The sequence below is a fragment of the Acanthisitta chloris genome, unplaced genomic scaffold, assembly GCF_000695815.1.
Source record: "Acanthisitta chloris isolate BGI_N310 unplaced genomic scaffold, ASM69581v1 scaffold43627, whole genome shotgun sequence".
Lineage (NCBI taxonomy): Eukaryota > Metazoa > Chordata > Aves > Passeriformes > Acanthisittidae > Acanthisitta > Acanthisitta chloris.
Window position 1 is genome coordinate 609 of NW_008683997.1, and position 16,931 is coordinate 17,539.

The 16,931-nt window shown below is 45.2% G+C and overlaps 1 protein-coding gene across 1 annotated transcript; it reads left to right on the forward strand.

Moving 5' to 3' along the window:
• The first annotated feature begins 255 nt into the window (after window positions 1-255).
• MYO19 (myosin XIX) lies at window positions 256-16,617 on the forward strand. Its single transcript, XM_009079120.1, has 24 exons — window positions 256-267; window positions 1,998-2,142; window positions 2,868-3,011; window positions 3,211-3,329; window positions 4,022-4,154; window positions 4,364-4,433; window positions 4,792-4,894; window positions 5,087-5,183; window positions 5,663-5,739; window positions 6,052-6,142; window positions 6,867-7,038; window positions 7,340-7,413; window positions 7,503-7,624; window positions 9,243-9,356; window positions 9,724-9,900; window positions 10,765-10,911; window positions 11,320-11,427; window positions 11,765-11,835; window positions 12,416-12,525; window positions 14,309-14,472; window positions 15,081-15,210; window positions 15,382-15,467; window positions 15,797-16,099; window positions 16,489-16,617. The coding sequence occupies exons 1-24, from the start codon at window positions 256-258 to the stop codon at window positions 16,615-16,617; spliced, it is 2,898 nt and encodes a 965-aa protein (XP_009077368.1).
• Window positions 16,618-16,931: the final 314 nt, after the last annotated feature.

Sequence of the window (16,931 nt, forward strand, 5' to 3'; positions counted from 1 at the left end):
AGCAGAACATATGAGCATCACTGAGAGTCTGGGTAGGCTTTCTAGCTCCAGTGTTACTTGGGCCCCACTAGGATCAGTGACTCTGAAGCCTTTGGGCTCTGCTTGTGGAATCCTCTGGAGAATGACAAGTCCAGAGTTACTTTGTTCTAAATGCCTTTTTTTTATTTATTTCATTTAAGCATTTGTCACTGATTTGAATGAAGTGCCCTAGAGTAAAGGTCCTCTCCAGCGTTCCCGTCCACAGGGCTGGACAAGATGCCAAAGCAGGTAAAAAAAACCCCAGGAATTCTGTGTGCTAATTAAATTTTACTGCCAGGAGAGAATTCTTGGCTTGTTTCCATACAGTCAAGATTCAGTAACTGCTGATGAATATTCACCCTGATTTCATGAACTGACTGGACCTCTTAACTGTGAGTTTGAGCTGTGTTACTAACACCAGGCACTGATTTTGGCTGTGCCCTTGGCTATAACAGGGCAGAGGTTAATGCAGGCAGCAAGCACATCCTTCAGTAAAAGGGGTGGACACAGTAGGTATCTGAAGTGATTGTATTTTCAAATATTGTTTCATTTTTGGCTATCACCATCTCTTAAGTGAAGCAATGCTGAGCAGGGGGAGCAGGGGAACAAAAACTTCCTCAGCTCTTGCAGTATCAGCTGCACAATGAACTGAACTTGACTGGTGCCAGTGTAACACAGGAACACATGGGGGCACAGGGAGAATGGCAAATTGGCAAAAACTCATCAGGTCCATGGAGTATTTCCTAACTGTGCACGTCTGTTCTCTGAAAGCAGCAAGTGCTTAATGCTCATTCAGAGGAGAACAGCAGAAATCACTTGGATGGCAGTGCTTAATTGTGTTGCTCAGCTTTTTTTTGCCCCTTACTGTGTAAAATTCTGTATTACTGGAAATGAAGTACTTATGCTGTCTGCAAAAGATAATCATGCTCCTAAATGAGTACATTACTGAGGCTTTTTTTCCTTTAGAAACATGCTAATGGAGGTTTGCAGTATATTTTCTCCTTTGTTAATGAACTTGGCTCATGGAGTGGGAATGCTGCTAAATTTAGCATTTTCTGTATAAACAAGGTGATACTGCTCATTGCCTTGCTTAACTTGTAATACAGGTGAACAGGAAGAAGGTGAAAAGGAATACCTAGAATAAAAATAAATCAGGACTGGCATCTTTTCCCTTCTTCATTTGCCTTTCTAGCCTCTCCTTTCCCCCAGAAATGACAAACAGGACCTGGAATCTCTTCTGGCTAGTTTTGCATTATGTTTGTACAACAAATGTGTCCTTCCAACTGATACTGTCAAGGACATGGGAGCCCAGAGGCTAAGATTTAAATACTTCACATGATTCAAAGGGGACAAATCTTCAGGTAATGTAGGGCAGCTCTTTCAACACCAGCAGTTACTCTCCCCTGGCTGTGATGTGTGCACTCTGCAGCTTCACCCTTGGGGCTCTCAATCTCTACTCTGAAAATTAGTCTCTTCTAGAGAAACTGCATTTGTGTTGGTCCCACAGCAGCTTTCAGCTGGACTTCAGCCTCTGCAGCCAGTCCTTCCTGCCTCCCTCTGCCCAAGGCAGTGTTTGGATTGAATGCATGGCATTCACAGGCTTAGGAATGTACAAGTGTCTCTGTGCTGAACAACCTGCAAAATTTCAAGTACCAGGCAGTGTGAGTCTAAGGACACTTCTCTGAGTGCCTGTGCTTACAGGCAGAGTCACCAGTGATGAGCTCAGGTTACAGTGTTGTCAGCCTGCCATCTCTCACCTGCCACAGAATACTTCCCAAAAATCAGAGCATCCCGTGGGAACCATTGATGCAGGGGGAGGGCAACTGGGAGGAAGAGGAGCTCAAACATACTAAGGTTCTGACTCCTGCTGAGGCTGAACTTCGGTGGTGTGGAAGCAGTAGAAGAGCTGGAGTAGTGAATGAAGGGAAAGTCCAGCTGTGTTCAGCCTTTGACTGGTGCTCATCTGACATCCCCTCTAGGAAAATGGCCACAAAGAAAATTCTCTCATTCAGAATGACCTCAGTGAATCATTTGAAGAAGAAGTTAGAGCCTTCCTCAGTGATGAAGAGAAACTGTATCTGTTTGATGACCTCACAAAAGTTAATCCAGTGACAACGACAACAGGTAAGGAACCAACCAGGGGAACATCTCTTGAGTCACTTTCCCTGGAGGCTACTGATAACGTGGTAGTTCCTGCTCTCATTGCATTAATACTATAATGAACACAGTAGTTAAAGATTCAAAGCCTATTGAAGCCTATTCAGAACCTTTGAAAGTCACACTTGGCTGAATTTTGTTTGGTGTAGCCTTGCTGCTGTCTTATCAAGCAGAGCTCACATGGGTATTGTTGGTTCTGATAGCCAACAATAGGTGTGGTTGAAAGTTAATGCCATTGCACACTCCTGTGTGACCTTGGGATTGCAGTTTGGTGCTCCCTGAACATGTCAGAAAATGGGGCTCTAATTTAGATTCCAAATACATCTATGAAATTGGTCTCAAAAAGTAAATTCCTCACGTCTGTTAGGAGAAACTGAGGCCTGTTCCTAGCAGAAATGGAGAGGTCTTGCCTGTTTGTTCTGCAAGGGAACAGATTTTCTTTCTAGGACTACGTGAAACCCCCCAAAAAGCACAGGATTTATTGACTGGAACAGCAGATCCCTTAAGAATTTTAGAAATAAGAGCAACTCGTAAAGACATTGTTATGTATATCAGACCTCTATCACTCTCCTGATCACCTCATTCTCTATTAAACCTCATAGGTAACATACCTGAAGATTTCTGTTCCAAACAGGCACAGCAAGAGTCAAATACAGTTTGCAAAAGATGCTAATAGCAGGTGTGTCTTTCAGTTCTGAAGTGTCTGCAAGCAAGATACAAAATCAACTCATTTTATACAAATGCTGGCTGCAGCCTGGTGGCTTTAAATCCATTTCAGCCTGTCTCCTGCCTCTACTCACCTGAGCTTATGAGAGAGTACCATGTTGCACTTCGTCTTCAGGTAATCCTCATATTTGCACTAACTGTCCTTCTGCAGAACCTGATGTCAGACTCTTCCAAATACTCCTGAAGGGTAAACTCCACCTCTAGAGAAACAGGAGAGCTGTTAAAAGAGCAGTCATGTTTTCACAGAAATGTGAGGTGACCTGTGAAATCCGTTGCTGTTGAACTGTGTCATTACTGTTCTCCTAAACACAGATGTTCTCTTTCCTCACATCTTTGCAGTGGCTGAGCAAAGCTACAGAAACGTCCAAAACCAGATCGAGCCTATAAACCAGTCCATCATTGTGAGTGGAGAAAGTGGTGCTGGGAAGGTAAGAAATTTTGGTTTATGACATTGCTCTTGAGTTTTGAGATCTGCTCTAGTGATTTGTAGTGCAGAGTTCTGCACTGAGCAAGCAAAGATGAAGAAAAAGCCCCGTGACAGAGCACGTAGCCAGTCTGCTCCAGCACGACTCTCTTGAAATGGGTGTGCAGCATTAAGTGATTGCTGCACTTAAATAGACTCTGCCTAATATAGCTGCTCTTCAGGTGACATCTGTAATTTCTGGGAGGGCTAGGTTTGAATCATTCAACAGGAATTGCACCCCAGTTCATGTCTTGTGTGGAGACTTAGGAGTGGACAGCTCAGATCCTGTCCTGGGCCCTTGTGATGGTCAGGACAATACTGGGGATATTTTTAAGCCTGAGAACAAGATGAATGTTAATGACTCAAAATCCATTTATATTCAATTCATCTTAAGGTACTGACTGTTAATTCCAGCTGAGCTCCAGATGGTGACATCTCCATAGAACTGCTGTTCAGCAAAGCACTCCCACTCCAACAGCACTTAAATGTGTGTCTGTGGCACATGAGCACGTGCATATAGAGTTTCCATACTCTCTTTCCACTCTCCTTAGTCTCAGCACTCGCTGCACAGTTTCCAGAACTCACACTGTGTCACACACTGACAGAACTAATAACATGGGAACAACAAAGACTTATTGTCAAACCTCTCTCTTGCAGACCTGGACCTCTCGCTGCCTTATGAAATTCTATGCTTCTGTTGCTGCTTCAGTTATCTCCCCAAAAGGCAATGAAACTGTGGAAAGGATAGAGAAGAGAGTGTTAGATTCCAACCCTGTCATGGAAGCATTTGGTAAATGAGACTTTTTTCACACCCACAAGAAGTAATGGCCACTGTGGGACTTGTCTTTGACAATGCACAAGTCTAAGCTACCTCCTGGTGCTCTCCCTAAAAATAAACTCTTCAAATACAGGAGCTCTGTGCAAATCCCCCTTAATATGTGTATGTCCTGTATGGGAGAGTGGCACCACTCTGATGACTCTGTCACTGCAATCCCACAGGGAACGCGTGTACCCTGCGGAACAGCAACAGCAGCCGCTTTGGGAAGTACATCCAGCTGCAGCTAGACAGGTAATAAGCACTCTGTAAGCCCTTACCTGTTGTCTTGTTCCTTTAAATCCTTGCCAGCCTGCTTCTGAGGTCTGCCATAGGATATTTTATCTGCCTTTAGAGCATGTTTTGGTTTGCTTGCAGTTTACACTGTTCGTATTTTCCCTTCTTTTTCTGCAAACTCTCACCCTAATCTCTCAGAGAGAGCAGTGGGAGAACAGAGCTGCAGTCAAGAGGTCTGAATAAAATGTTACATTAGTCTTGCACAAAACTGAAGGTCAACTGCAAAGCACTCACAGTGGGTTGTTCTCCTAACAACACAACTCTTGGATTCAGTGAAGAGGTTTTGTTGAAACCTGTGCTCTTTTTCCCCTTCTAGATTCCATCACCTGAGTAGTGCTTCCATTCAGACTTACCTTTTGGAGAAGACCAGAGTTGCCTATCAGGCCCCCAATGAAAGAAACTTCCATATTTTTTATCAGGTTTGCCTTCAGTTCCTTTTGCTGGATATTTCTGACAAATCACCAGGTTTAGCACAGCTACAACTTTTAATAATTAACAGCTTCCCTGTCTGCCAGTTTCCAAATTAAATCATCCTCCCAGCATGTTATTCTTCATTGTCTGTGAGCTGTAAATACCAAAGGCACAATCTTTACCTTGGTTTCTGTCCCCAGATCACAAAAGGTGCTACTGCAGAGGAGAGGCTGGAGTGGAACCTTCCAGAAGGGGCTGAATATCGCTGGCTGCCAAATTCTGAAAGAAACTTAGATGGTAAAGATTAGTTTTAGTGTCCATTAACAATGGCTGTAGCTTTAAAGGCAAGCAGGCAAAATTATGTCCTGCTCAATCCCATGACCCAGGCTGGGCAGCCACAGCAGACATTGTGCACAGTCACCTGCACTAATGGGATTCTTTTTAAGATTCAGTTTGCACTCTTAAGTCTTAAAACTTAATCAGTCACCTGGCTTAAAACAGCTGCTCCTGGCCTGGCCAATTTGCATCCCTGTGGCTATGTTTAGAAACTGTCTTGTCTTTGGATGTCTCAGCAACCTGTGCGTGACTTGGGAGCCACAGAGGCAGAAAGAAGTCAGTGACTTAATTCTCCAGCTCGTACTCTGGAATTTACCAAAGGCATCTGTTTTCCTTGGACTCCTTTGACAATTCCAGCTGAACTGGATGTGCTGTGTGTTCTGCTCACCCACGTGTGTGTGCATGGCTTGCTTTTAAATAGCACTTGTTTGGCTTTTCAGAGGACTGCTTCGAGGTGACCAGAGATGCAATGTTTCACCTGGGCATTGACCACGCCACGCAGAACAATATTTTCAAGGTCAGCTACATGGACAGCAGGAGGCTCTAAGGATGTTTGGAATATCTTTGTAGCATGGGATTGCTGCAGGACTTAATATTATCTGTGCAGAGCCAAATATTAGATCTTAACTACAACCCTGCACCTGTGAACTTCAGCTTTCCTTCAGGAATTGCAGCGTTAGGGATTAACACAGAAGCTTGGAATAGATTTGCTTTTGTTGTGCAGAAATGTTTTGACTTGTCCTGCTTGTGTAGCTAAAGGAAGGCTCAGAGTACACTGCCTTGGAGGGGAGTTCTGGTTTAGAAAACTCACTGATTGGTTGTATTTCAGGTATTATCAGGCCTGCTCCATCTTGGGAACGTCCAATTCTCGAATCCAGTGGATGAATCTCAGCCTTGTGAACTAGAAGAGAACACTAAAGGTGAGACAACAAGCTGCCATGCTGCAGAGTCTTGTTATCTTGATGCCTAATGGGAGGGATTGCTATGCTCCTCTGCTGATAGGAGACTATCAAGGTCATGAGCAAACCAAAATTTAAGCATGTCTTTGTGAACAAACAAAGACCTAATGCTCTGAGAGATAATATCCTTCTGTTACAGGTCAAGGCAACTGCAGCATTAGACAGTCATTTCAGAGGGATTATTGGCAGAACTGTGACTCTTGATTGTAATCTCAGGCTGATATGACAAGGCTTGCAGAATTGTGACCCAGAGTGGAAAGGAAAGCTTTTAACATGAAAGCTTTGAAGTTTGCATGATCAAGACTAAAACTTAGTAACAGCAAATCTGTTCAACTGCAACACAGAACTTAGGTTGTTATGTCTTTAAGAGGCTTGTGGATCTAGTTTTCCTTCAGAGCCATACCCAGAGAGTACTCCAAAATGCCAACTTCAGACTTTTTTTGGTATTGATTCATTTTAAACAGAGTACCTGAAATTCTAGGGGTACTCTGCATCCAAATGAAGCCTCTGATCTTGCAAAACTTACTCCCAGATTTGGGAAAAAAGATCCAAAATCCACATTTCAGTTGGTGACTTCATGGAAGTGTCATTTTTTCTACACTATCTCCAGACCTTCCATACCTTCAAAGGGGCTGCATTGCTCTGACCCACCAGGTAACCTTGCAATGTTTGTTCTCCTGAACAGATTTTGTGAAGACCACTGGAGATTTGCTGAGGATACCTGTGGAGGAACTACTGGAATCCTTAAGAATCCGAACAATAACTGCTGGGAAACAACAACAAGTCTTCAAGAAGCCATGCTCCAGAGCTGAGTGTGAGACCAGGAGGGACTGCCTGGCCAAAGTCATCTACGCCAGGTAAGGATGTGCTAATCCCTGTAATTTCTGGGAGGGAGTATGGAGGCCAGAGAGATTTGCTTTCCCTGGCTTTCTGCATGGACTCAGCAACTCTCCCCTTCCTTCCCCTCTCTCCACACCTTGATGCTGTTGTAGATACTGACTAGTATCCAACAGCCCCTCAGAGTGCTGCTGTTCCAGGTCAGCATGTCAGAAATTGCAATTTCTTCCAAGTGATACTGGTAGAAACAGCAGTAAAAGAACAGTCTCTGATGGTTGTAAGCAAACAGTTCCCAACTAACCCCTTTGTCATTGTCTGCAGGTTGTTTGAGTGGCTGGTTCTGGTCATAAATGGAAGCATCTATGCAGACCCAGCAGCATGGAACAGCTTCATAGGTCTGGATATTCCACCCTGCTTGGACTGACTGTAAGTCCTTTAAGCTACTCCTAGAGCAAAGCTTACTATCTTCCCACATTCCTTCTAGGTTTGTTGGATGTTTATGGTTTTGAAGCCTTCCCTGAAAACAACTTGGAACAGCTCTGTATTAACTATGCCAATGAGAAGCTGCAGCAGCACTTTGTAGCACACTATCTGAAGGCACAACAGGTAATACTCCACTACGATAAAACCTTAAAAATCTGATTTTAAACCAGCAGATTTTGTCACTTGGGTTGTATTTCTGTGCCTGTGGTCAGATTGCAACCTCCAGCCAGGAAGCAATGCCACAGGAATCAGTGGGATGAACAGTGGCTTTTTTAAGAAGAGTGTGGTGGAATGGCACAGCTTTGTCTCTTAGGGACTGGAAATCTGCTCCCTGTTATCAGCTCCATTGGATCTGTGCCTGTTAAACTTTTGCTTGTCCTCAGAGCTGAACACTTAAGACAAAACTCTTGAGCTAAGTGTAGCCTAAATTGAGATTCTCTTGGAAGCTGCTGCCTATAGCCATGTTGATCCTCTTCGGCAAGCATAAAGTCCCTGTGGGTGGGGAGCTGCTAGGCTGAGCTTGGTGAGAACACAGAGAGCCCAACAGAACTTTGTAACCCAAACACCAACATGTGGTACCTGTGGAGACCTTCTGCCTCACAGCTCCAAGAACCCACCTGTCCTGCTGGTACCTTGAAAGACAAAACCACAGTGTGCAGCAGCTTTCAGTTCTGATGAGGAAGGTACACACATTGTGTTGTTTCACAGCAGAGAAGGTATTTGTCCCGTGCTAAAGACACTGCAGTCCCTTGCCTGGCTGCTCACACTGACTGCATTTCTCATCTGGGTGCTCTGGAAAGCACAGGGCCCTGCCAGACTGCAGATACATTACCACAATGCTCTTTGCCATTAACTGGAATCTGGGAAATTATTTTCCTTCTGGCAACCAGCACAGTGGCATCTCTTGCCTCATGGCAGTTTTGTCAATATATTCAGGAGATTAAGTATTTCTTTGACTACAATTTGTACTTTCATATTCCCAGCCTGGTTTTTTTCCTGCCTGCCTTTGTTGGTATTCCAGGGGTTAATGGCCAGTGGAGATGGAAACCAAGTTGAAGCACACAATTACTTTCCTTGAAGCTGATCCATGACCTCTGTTTATAGCACCCCTCCCAGTCACTGCTGCCCTCTTACCTCTCTCCATCTGGCTGTGTCCCAAACCACTTAAATGCCATTAGTGGCTGTGCTGAGCAAGCTTTTGGCAGGAGGCTTTTCAAATAACTGCCCAGAGCCTGTGCTTGTTAAACACTCCTGACAGTTTGTTCTGTCATTCAGCATAAATATTGTACAAATTCTTTCAACCCATATCTCTGCACTTCCTCCTGGATCAGCCTTTGTTTTAAATGGAGCCCAGTTGGTGAAGTCTGGCACACAAGGGTTGGTTCAGGACTGTGTCCCAGTCTCAGTTCTGTCTGTTCCTTACCCTTCAGGGCAAATCTCAGCCCAGCCAGGAGAGGCTTTGTGTGACTGGAGCCTCTGTTTACTCTCTGCAGCAGCTCTGAGGTTCCCAAATACCCAGGCAAACTGTTCCAGCAGGATCTGATCCAGACTCAAAAGTTACCTGGGGTAGAATATCCTTTTTAATTTCTTTCTCAAGCTTGCTGTTGAACTGGAGCTGAGCTTTGGGTGAGCAGCTGAGCTGGGATTAGCTTGTTAAACAGTAACTACAGGAGCTGCACAAGCCTCAGTCCCAGGCTCTGGTGCCCTCTGCTGCAGAATGACCCTTTCCTTCTCCCTTCAGGAGGAATATGCAGCTGAAGGCCTGGAGTGGTCATTCATAAACTACCAGGATAACCAGAACTGCCTTGATCTGATAGAGGGAAATCCTCTCAGCATTTTTTCCTTGCTGAACGAGGTAAGTGTAATCTAAATCCTTCTTTTTTTTTGGCCTAGTTTCCTGCCTTTGTCCCACACCACCACAGAAAACATGAACACTACATTAGCAGGAAATGTGCCAGCTGTAAAACTTTTGCAGAGCTTATTTTTCAGAGTAATCATTACACTTCTTCCTAGTCCACATTGTCTTTTTCCCTCTGGTCCTGGATGTTCTGATTCAAAGATGAAACCTCAATGACTATTTCCCTCACCTGCCAATGTTTCAGGGTTTGCATACTCAAAGCAACTCTAAAGTAAACTGGCTGTAATTTTAATTTAGAGCATTTTTAGCTTTTCAAGTAAGTTCCTGATGAGAAATAAGAGCTGCTGCAATTGTCTGTCTGCAGGAGTGTCGTCTGAACAGATCCTCCAACACTGACCTGTTCCAAACTCGGATCCAGAAGGCCTTGGCTAGTAATCAGTGTTTGAGTCGAGACAAGTTTAGTAAGAAGCCTAACTTCATCATTTCTCACTATGCTGGTAAAGTCTGCTATCAGCTGGCAGCAATGGTGGAGAAAAATAAGGTAAGTGCAGAAAGAGCTGTTTAAAAAAAGATGATAAAATACCTTACAGACAAAAGGGATTTAAATCAAATCCCCACTAACAGGTGCATGCAGTGACGTGGATGGATGGACATACCTTGCTCCAAATAACTCCTTCAGGCCATGTAAAACTGGATAACATTCTTGGTCTGATTTTCAGTGAACCATCCCTGGCATGAGCAAAGGCTTTGTGAGACCTTCCAGCTGAGGATTAAGTGGACCATCACCAGATCAGAGCATCTTTCATTCCTGGGGCAATGCAGAACTGTTAATGGCATCAGGGCATTTCTGTAACAATAAATGTAGTGCTTCATTTACCCCAAAACGAGAGAGATTTATGGGAAACAACAGCACGGGCTCAGCTACTGAGAATTCTGGAAATACTCAAGTTTTGGCCTTGTTGTGCCATCAAGGAATAAGTGGGATGTGAAATAGTCTGCAGATATGAGAGTGACCCCCCAGCAATCGTGGCAAGTGCTGTCAGGTGATGCAATCAAATACCATCACTGAATTAAAAGGAGTGTTTCCAACAGACTAACATCTGCTGCACTGTCCCATGGGGATGAAACCAGTCCTGGGATTGTGAGCTCACTTAAATTGTGTAATAAGAACAATGTTAGGAGCACTTGACAAGATTTGCTAAGTGTTCAGCCAAACATTGTTTTCTGTTCCTGAATCTGACTCTGAATGACTGTACTTGGTCAGATTTGAACCTGCAGCTGTGCTTACATCAAAGTTGGCATCAGAAATACTATTCCATCTGTACATGTGGAATTGTGAGTCCTTTTCAGAGGTGGCAGATTCCTGCCCAAGTCAGACACTAATGACTCATGTCTGTGTTTGCAGGATGCTGTTCCACCAGAGCTGGTCCATGTTTTGCAGAACTCTAAGGACCCTTTGCTTCAAAAATTATTTCCTGTGACAGAAGAGAACCAAAATAACATCAAACCCCAGAACAGAGCAGCTGTTGTTACAGTGGTGTCCAAGTTCAAGGTACATCCTATCAGGTTTCTGCTGCCATCATGACTAGATGAGAAAAGTGTGGTAGGATGAAGGTCAGTAAATGATGTAAAAATGAAACAGCTGTAAAACAGAAACAGCTTCAGACTCCTGGTGTCTCTCTGGATCTAAACTCACTCTGATTTTACCTTTACCTTTACCTTTTGGAGGCTTCTTCCTACCTGTGCCTCCTGAGGGGCTAACATCAACTGATGGCCCTGCTGTAATTGTGGAAAACTTCTGAATTTGCCATCAACAACTTGATAAAAACATCCAGAGTGGAAAGAGCTCTGACACTGAGTTGTAAATTCACCGTGCACTGTTTTTTTATAAGAGCACTGAGCTCCCTGTGGAGGAGGAGGAGGAGGAGTCCCTCACCAAAGCTGTGTTTATTTTCTGCAGAGCTCCCTGGAACACCTCATGCAGATTTTGCACAGAACCACACCACATTACATCAGATGCATCAAGCCCAATGCTGACTGCAAGGCAATGACTTTTAAAAGGAAAGAGGTAACTATTCCAAAGCTTTTCCTCACTGAGAAGTTTCCTAGGGGCATTGTGTGGGGCTTTGCTCTGGGTTTCGTAGGACCCTGAGTCACTTGCACAGCTCTTCTCACAGCACATTTTGAAGTAGCTGTAACTAGAGAACCTAATCTGACATAAAAACAAGCAGCTGGAGTAGGACAGCCTTAACTTTAAACACTTAGAATCTGCTGAGTGCCTGCAAGGAGTAGTAAAACACCAGCAATGCCTTTGCATGTGCTGCTGGATTGGGTCAGTGGGTAGCACAGGGCACACAAGGAGCAGCTTCCACACACAGTGTTACCTCAACTGTCTTGTGCCCCAGGTTCTCAGCCAGCTTGAGGCATGTGGAATAGTTGAAGCCATCACCATCAGTGCTGCAGGATTCCCTGTCAGGTAAGTCCAGACTCCTGGAGCAATGTCTTCCATAATCCATTCCTCTAGCAATTAGTGCTATATATTAGTGGCTAATATTAGTTATTCTGAAGAGCTTATAAACAGGAAACCCAAATATTTTGCAGCTTGTTTTTAACTTCAAAACTACTGATCCTTTCAAAGCTGTCTGAGAGCTCCCTGTGCCTTTCCAGCCTAAGAAGTTGAGGGAGAGATGTTTTGATGTGCACTGTCATGTGCTACAACTTTCTAACTGGATGTGGCTTCACAGCAACATTTTCAGCAATGAAGTTATCAATGGCATTTACCTAAGGGTAGTCACCTCAGAGCTGAGCAGCTCCTTGCAGGGCTTGCCTGACCACCGTTAGAGGCTGCAGAGGGCAATGCCTGAGCTGATCACATTTCTGACAGCTCAGCACTGATGGGTGAATCTCACCACTGTTGTATCCAAGCACAATTCCTGCCCAGTCCTTGCTACAGCCACTGGATCTGTGAAGTCATCCTGCAATTCCCCCCACAACAAAGGATATTTGCCATACAGTAATGACACTGGCCTGGCACTAACTGCCCATCTGTCCATCAGGATCCCTTTACAAAGCTTCACCGAGCGCTATAAAATCCTGAGAAGATCCTGTGGGTCCAGTAAGAACAGAGTGTGTGAGAAAAGCAACTGTCACCCTGCTGAGAAAAAAGGTGAGTTCCTTCAGGTAATCCTCAGCTAGCAAGTCAAATTACCACTGCACCCATCTGGTATCACATGGATCAGGTGCAGTTACTGTGCTCAAAATACTTCTCTAATCTATCACCAACTCGAGTTTCTAATTTGCCTAATGCTTAGAGCAGCTCTTAAAATCTTTCCTCTTATTGCTCTTTTCTGTGTTCCTCTTGAGCAGAACAATCACAGTTACAATGGTGTTTGGGGTTCCCCCAGCCGGTATGATTTGATTTAGAGCCAGTTCTTGAGCAGACTTGAAAACCACTCACCTTTTGGCTTATATTCCTTCTCCTTCCTTTCTTTTTTTCCCCCCTCCTTGTTTTTACGCCGAATCACTGACCTTCCAGCTTACCTGGATTCTGCTGCTTCTTCCACCCTTTGCAAACTTCTTTTCTCTAAGCAAGAGTGAGGATGGACTTTAAAAACCTCAATCCAGTCTACAAGGTAACACCTTTGCTATGAACCCTTGAAAGAAGGAGCTCCTCAGGTGGTCACATTTAGTCCTGAAGGTTACTGCAACCCTCATCTCTCTCCCAGATTCACCCTCTCCTCACCCAGTGGGTCTGTTCAATAACCAGTGGCTGTGGGCAGCAGGACCAGTAAGCACCAGCCTGTGCAGATAAATCAAATGGCTGCAAATCAATTCACCTTGTGGAAATGCAGTCAAGTAAGGAAGTAGAGGCTGGGAAATTACTTACATCCTATGTCTTTCCCTCTGAATTACTAACCCATTAGCTGCAAAGCCTCTTTGTGATAGGTTTTTTATCTTTAGGGGGTAATAAGCTGCAAACGAAGCAAAACAATTTCCCAGACACAGGGATAAGCTTTTGGTTCCCTTATCAGCCCAAGCCCCATGAACAGCCATCAGAGTCACCAGATGTCTTCCTGTAAGCAAAGATTGCTTCTATTTGTTTTCAGTGCCTTAAAATGCTCTCATCTCCTTAGAAATATTTAGAGCAGAAAAGCAAACAGTATCCAGGATGGAAGGCCACACAGCCCATCAGGCTCCAGCACTGGGCATGCAGGAACTCATGCAGCATTGCCTCTATCAAGGACAGGTCTGAATTAACTCTGCCTCTATTTCCAGACAGATTCACCTGGCTAACATCTTAGTCTCTTAATGTAAAAATCGTGCACTGTGGTCCAGAAATGGTTTTAATAACCTCTAATTGCTGCAATAAATTCCTGCTTAGTACATGACCCCATAGCTGCTTCTATGCCCTGGCACAGCTGTAGAATTGTGTAGAATTTCTTTCTCCTTCCTGCGCCTTTCAGTAGGTTCAGGCTGCTATTTACTCCTTGCTTTTTGTTCTTTGTTCCCACAGCTTTGAGTAGCTCATCAGATTTTCTTTAGACTGAGCTGCTCAATCTATTGTTAATTGCATTGCTATTGCTTTCTAATGTTTAACAAAGGGAGAACAGCTGAGCTCTCCCTGTGTCTGTTCCAGTCTAGATTTACCCCAAACGACACTTGTTACCTTTGGATAATAGAGGTTATAACAGAGATGCCAACACAGCCCCCAACTCCATCCCAGCTCTGCCCCACCAGGCTGGGGCTCTGGTTGGTGTCAGCTGGTGAACTCTGCTGCCACATTTTATCCTTAAACACCTGAGACTGAGTGCTGTGTCAGCCATCACCTCCTCCCCTCTTGCTGTAGCTGTTTCCCCCCCCAAAATGGCCAAGAAATCTCAGTGTAAAGACAATTCCTTGCTCCTGATTTCCAAGTTTTGTGACACTTTCTCCTCAACCTTCACATCCAGGTGAGACTGCAGTGATGGATGATGACAGAGCATCACGTTCTGCTGTCCTTGACATCCTTCTGAGTGTTCTCCCATGCCAAAGCAGTGCTGAGCAGACAGGGAATGGAGCAGAAACCCCCTCAGTGTACTGTGGCAAAACCAAAGTGTTCCTGGCCAATTCCATGGTAAGTGCTGTTCCTTGGCTGATGGCTCTGGAGTGCACTTGCCTAATGGGGATCCTGGCACAGTTACCACCACGGTGGAGGCAACGCTCCTGCCAAGCCAGAGGGACCAGAATTTGGCATTTTCCTTCAGATTGTTAAACTACATCAAACCTCCATTAGAATCCAATCTCTGCAGCACTTTGTGTAATGGGCTCTGTGCTGGTAATGGACAGGGAGCTGTACTTGTGTCTAGAACTGTCAGTATCCTCCCAACTCCATAAAGGTTACAGCTTCAGCTCTCAGGTTTGGCTAGGCAGCTTCCTTGGGAAGAGATGAAGGAGACAAAGGCTCTTCTGCCAAGTCTGCAGGATGCAGAGAACCCTCCAGTGGGGGTGGGTTTAAGCTGCTCCTGTGACTTTGGGAGGCTCCACTGCCCCCCCAGATACTTACATTTCATTTACATGTTACCTAACAAGCACTGATGAAGTGCTGCCCCTTCCAAACCCTCATCCTTGGGGGGACACTGGAATGTAGATGTGGTTCCCTGACAAACACCAAGAGGCTGTAGAAGGGTTGTGAGCACAATTCCATCCCTGAGTACTAACTCCAGGCTCCTGTCCCCAATGCAGCTGGAGCTTCTTGAGGCTAGGAGAGCAAAGGTGCTAAATGAGAAAGCATTTTGCATTCAGTGCTGCTGGAGAAGATTTAAACAGAAGAAACTGTTGAGGGAGAGATATTCTGCAACTGTCATCCAAGCAGGTAACGTGACAAGGGCGTGGATGAAATAGAACAAGTGACATTTCCAGTTCCACTGGGTGATTACAGTGGCAGGAGAGGTTAATTGAACGGGGAAAGTTAAGTGCCATCTCTCACACTGTGAGCGAGAGCTCCTGAGATCTGTGCCCTGAGATTTGTTAATTAAACCCTCAGCTGTTCGTTCCTGGTTGGCCAAGATTCGCTTCCGAAGGATGCGCAGAGCTGCCAGCATCATCAAACACAGCTGGAGGACGTGGAGGGTAAGTGCAGTGGGACAGAAAAGCACTGGAATTGAGGGAGCACAGTGTTTGTGGGAGAATCTCCCTCTCAGAGTTACTGCTCTACATCAAGTAAGTACAAAACCAGCACTGTCAGTGCTCCAAAACTCTTCTCCAGGAGAAGAGCAGACGATGGATCCCAGTCCTGTCCAACAGGTTGTTCTGCAGAGTCACCTCATTCCTTACCTTCATGGGACTGCCCCAAAGAGCAGCCAGTCCTTTCAGATTCCCTCTTTTTTTAGACTGTTTTGCAGTTTTAAACTGTGTCTGAACATCTTATTGAAGGATATTGTTGTGCATCTCCTCCTCAGGCAAAAATGGCTGCGTTAGCTGCAGCAGAACTGGATGAAGGGGAAGAAAAAGTGTTCTCAGCTCCTGGAGCCACAGTCATCTCAGGCAAACTGCCTTGTTCTTTGGAAGCATCATGGTCCCTGCAGGCAGTCACCCAGTTCTGGCCTCTGGGGCTCGTGCTGGCTGCTGCACCCGTCAGGGCAACGGGGCCTCGCCGGGCCCTGGCCCTGCTGGCCTGTCTCAAGGGGCTCCAGGACAGCTGCTGCAGGCTGGACAGCTGTTCCCTGGGCTGTGGCATCACTTCCATCAGAGCTCTCCCACAGGTAACAAACCTCACCCGCTCAGTGAAGCTGCCGTGAGTTCCTGGCTCCCCTCAGGAACTGCACGTGGCTGCACTTCACCTCAGGCATCTTGTTGGTTGATTTTTCTGAGGCTGCATGAAATTCTGTGTGCAAGAACTGCTCAGAGTTACCACAAGTAGGCAGAAGCAGTACCAAGTTCAGTGTTAAACACTCAAATCTCCAGAGTTTAAGCTAATTTCAGTTCAAATACGTAGTGGTAGTCTTTGAAGTCATGACTTCTCTGGAGGTTTTCATCTATCCTTACTCACAGCCACCAGTTGCTCATACACTAAAGCACTAAGTAGGTATAGCAAAATTAGCTCCACACGTGGCAAAGCCCTGAGTGACCTCTCCACCTGTTTTCCTTGCAGGGCTCTGTCAGGTTCCACTGCAGGAAGTCTCCCCTGCATTATGCCAACGTCAGCCCCCACAGGGATTCCTATTCCATCTCGGGGTTTAACCAGATCCTGCTGGACAGAAAGGAGCTCCTGCCCACATAGGCTCTGGCCCTGCACACCTGCAGGGCAGGGCTGGCTGCAAACTGCTGCTTTCACACTGCTCAACATCTGCTGCTACCTCAGAGCTTTCACACCACTGCCTTCTACGTATAATGCAATGAATATAACATCCATCAGATTTAGACTGGGGGGGGGGAAATTCCTCCTCTCCACACCTGCACAACTTCCAGGAAATATCAGCACTATGAGGACAATCAATTAAAACAGATCAGGTGCTTTAAGCTATAAATACTTGAACACTGCTGGCACTACCTGGAGAAGGAGGCGGCTGAGAGAACAAATAATGCAAATATTCC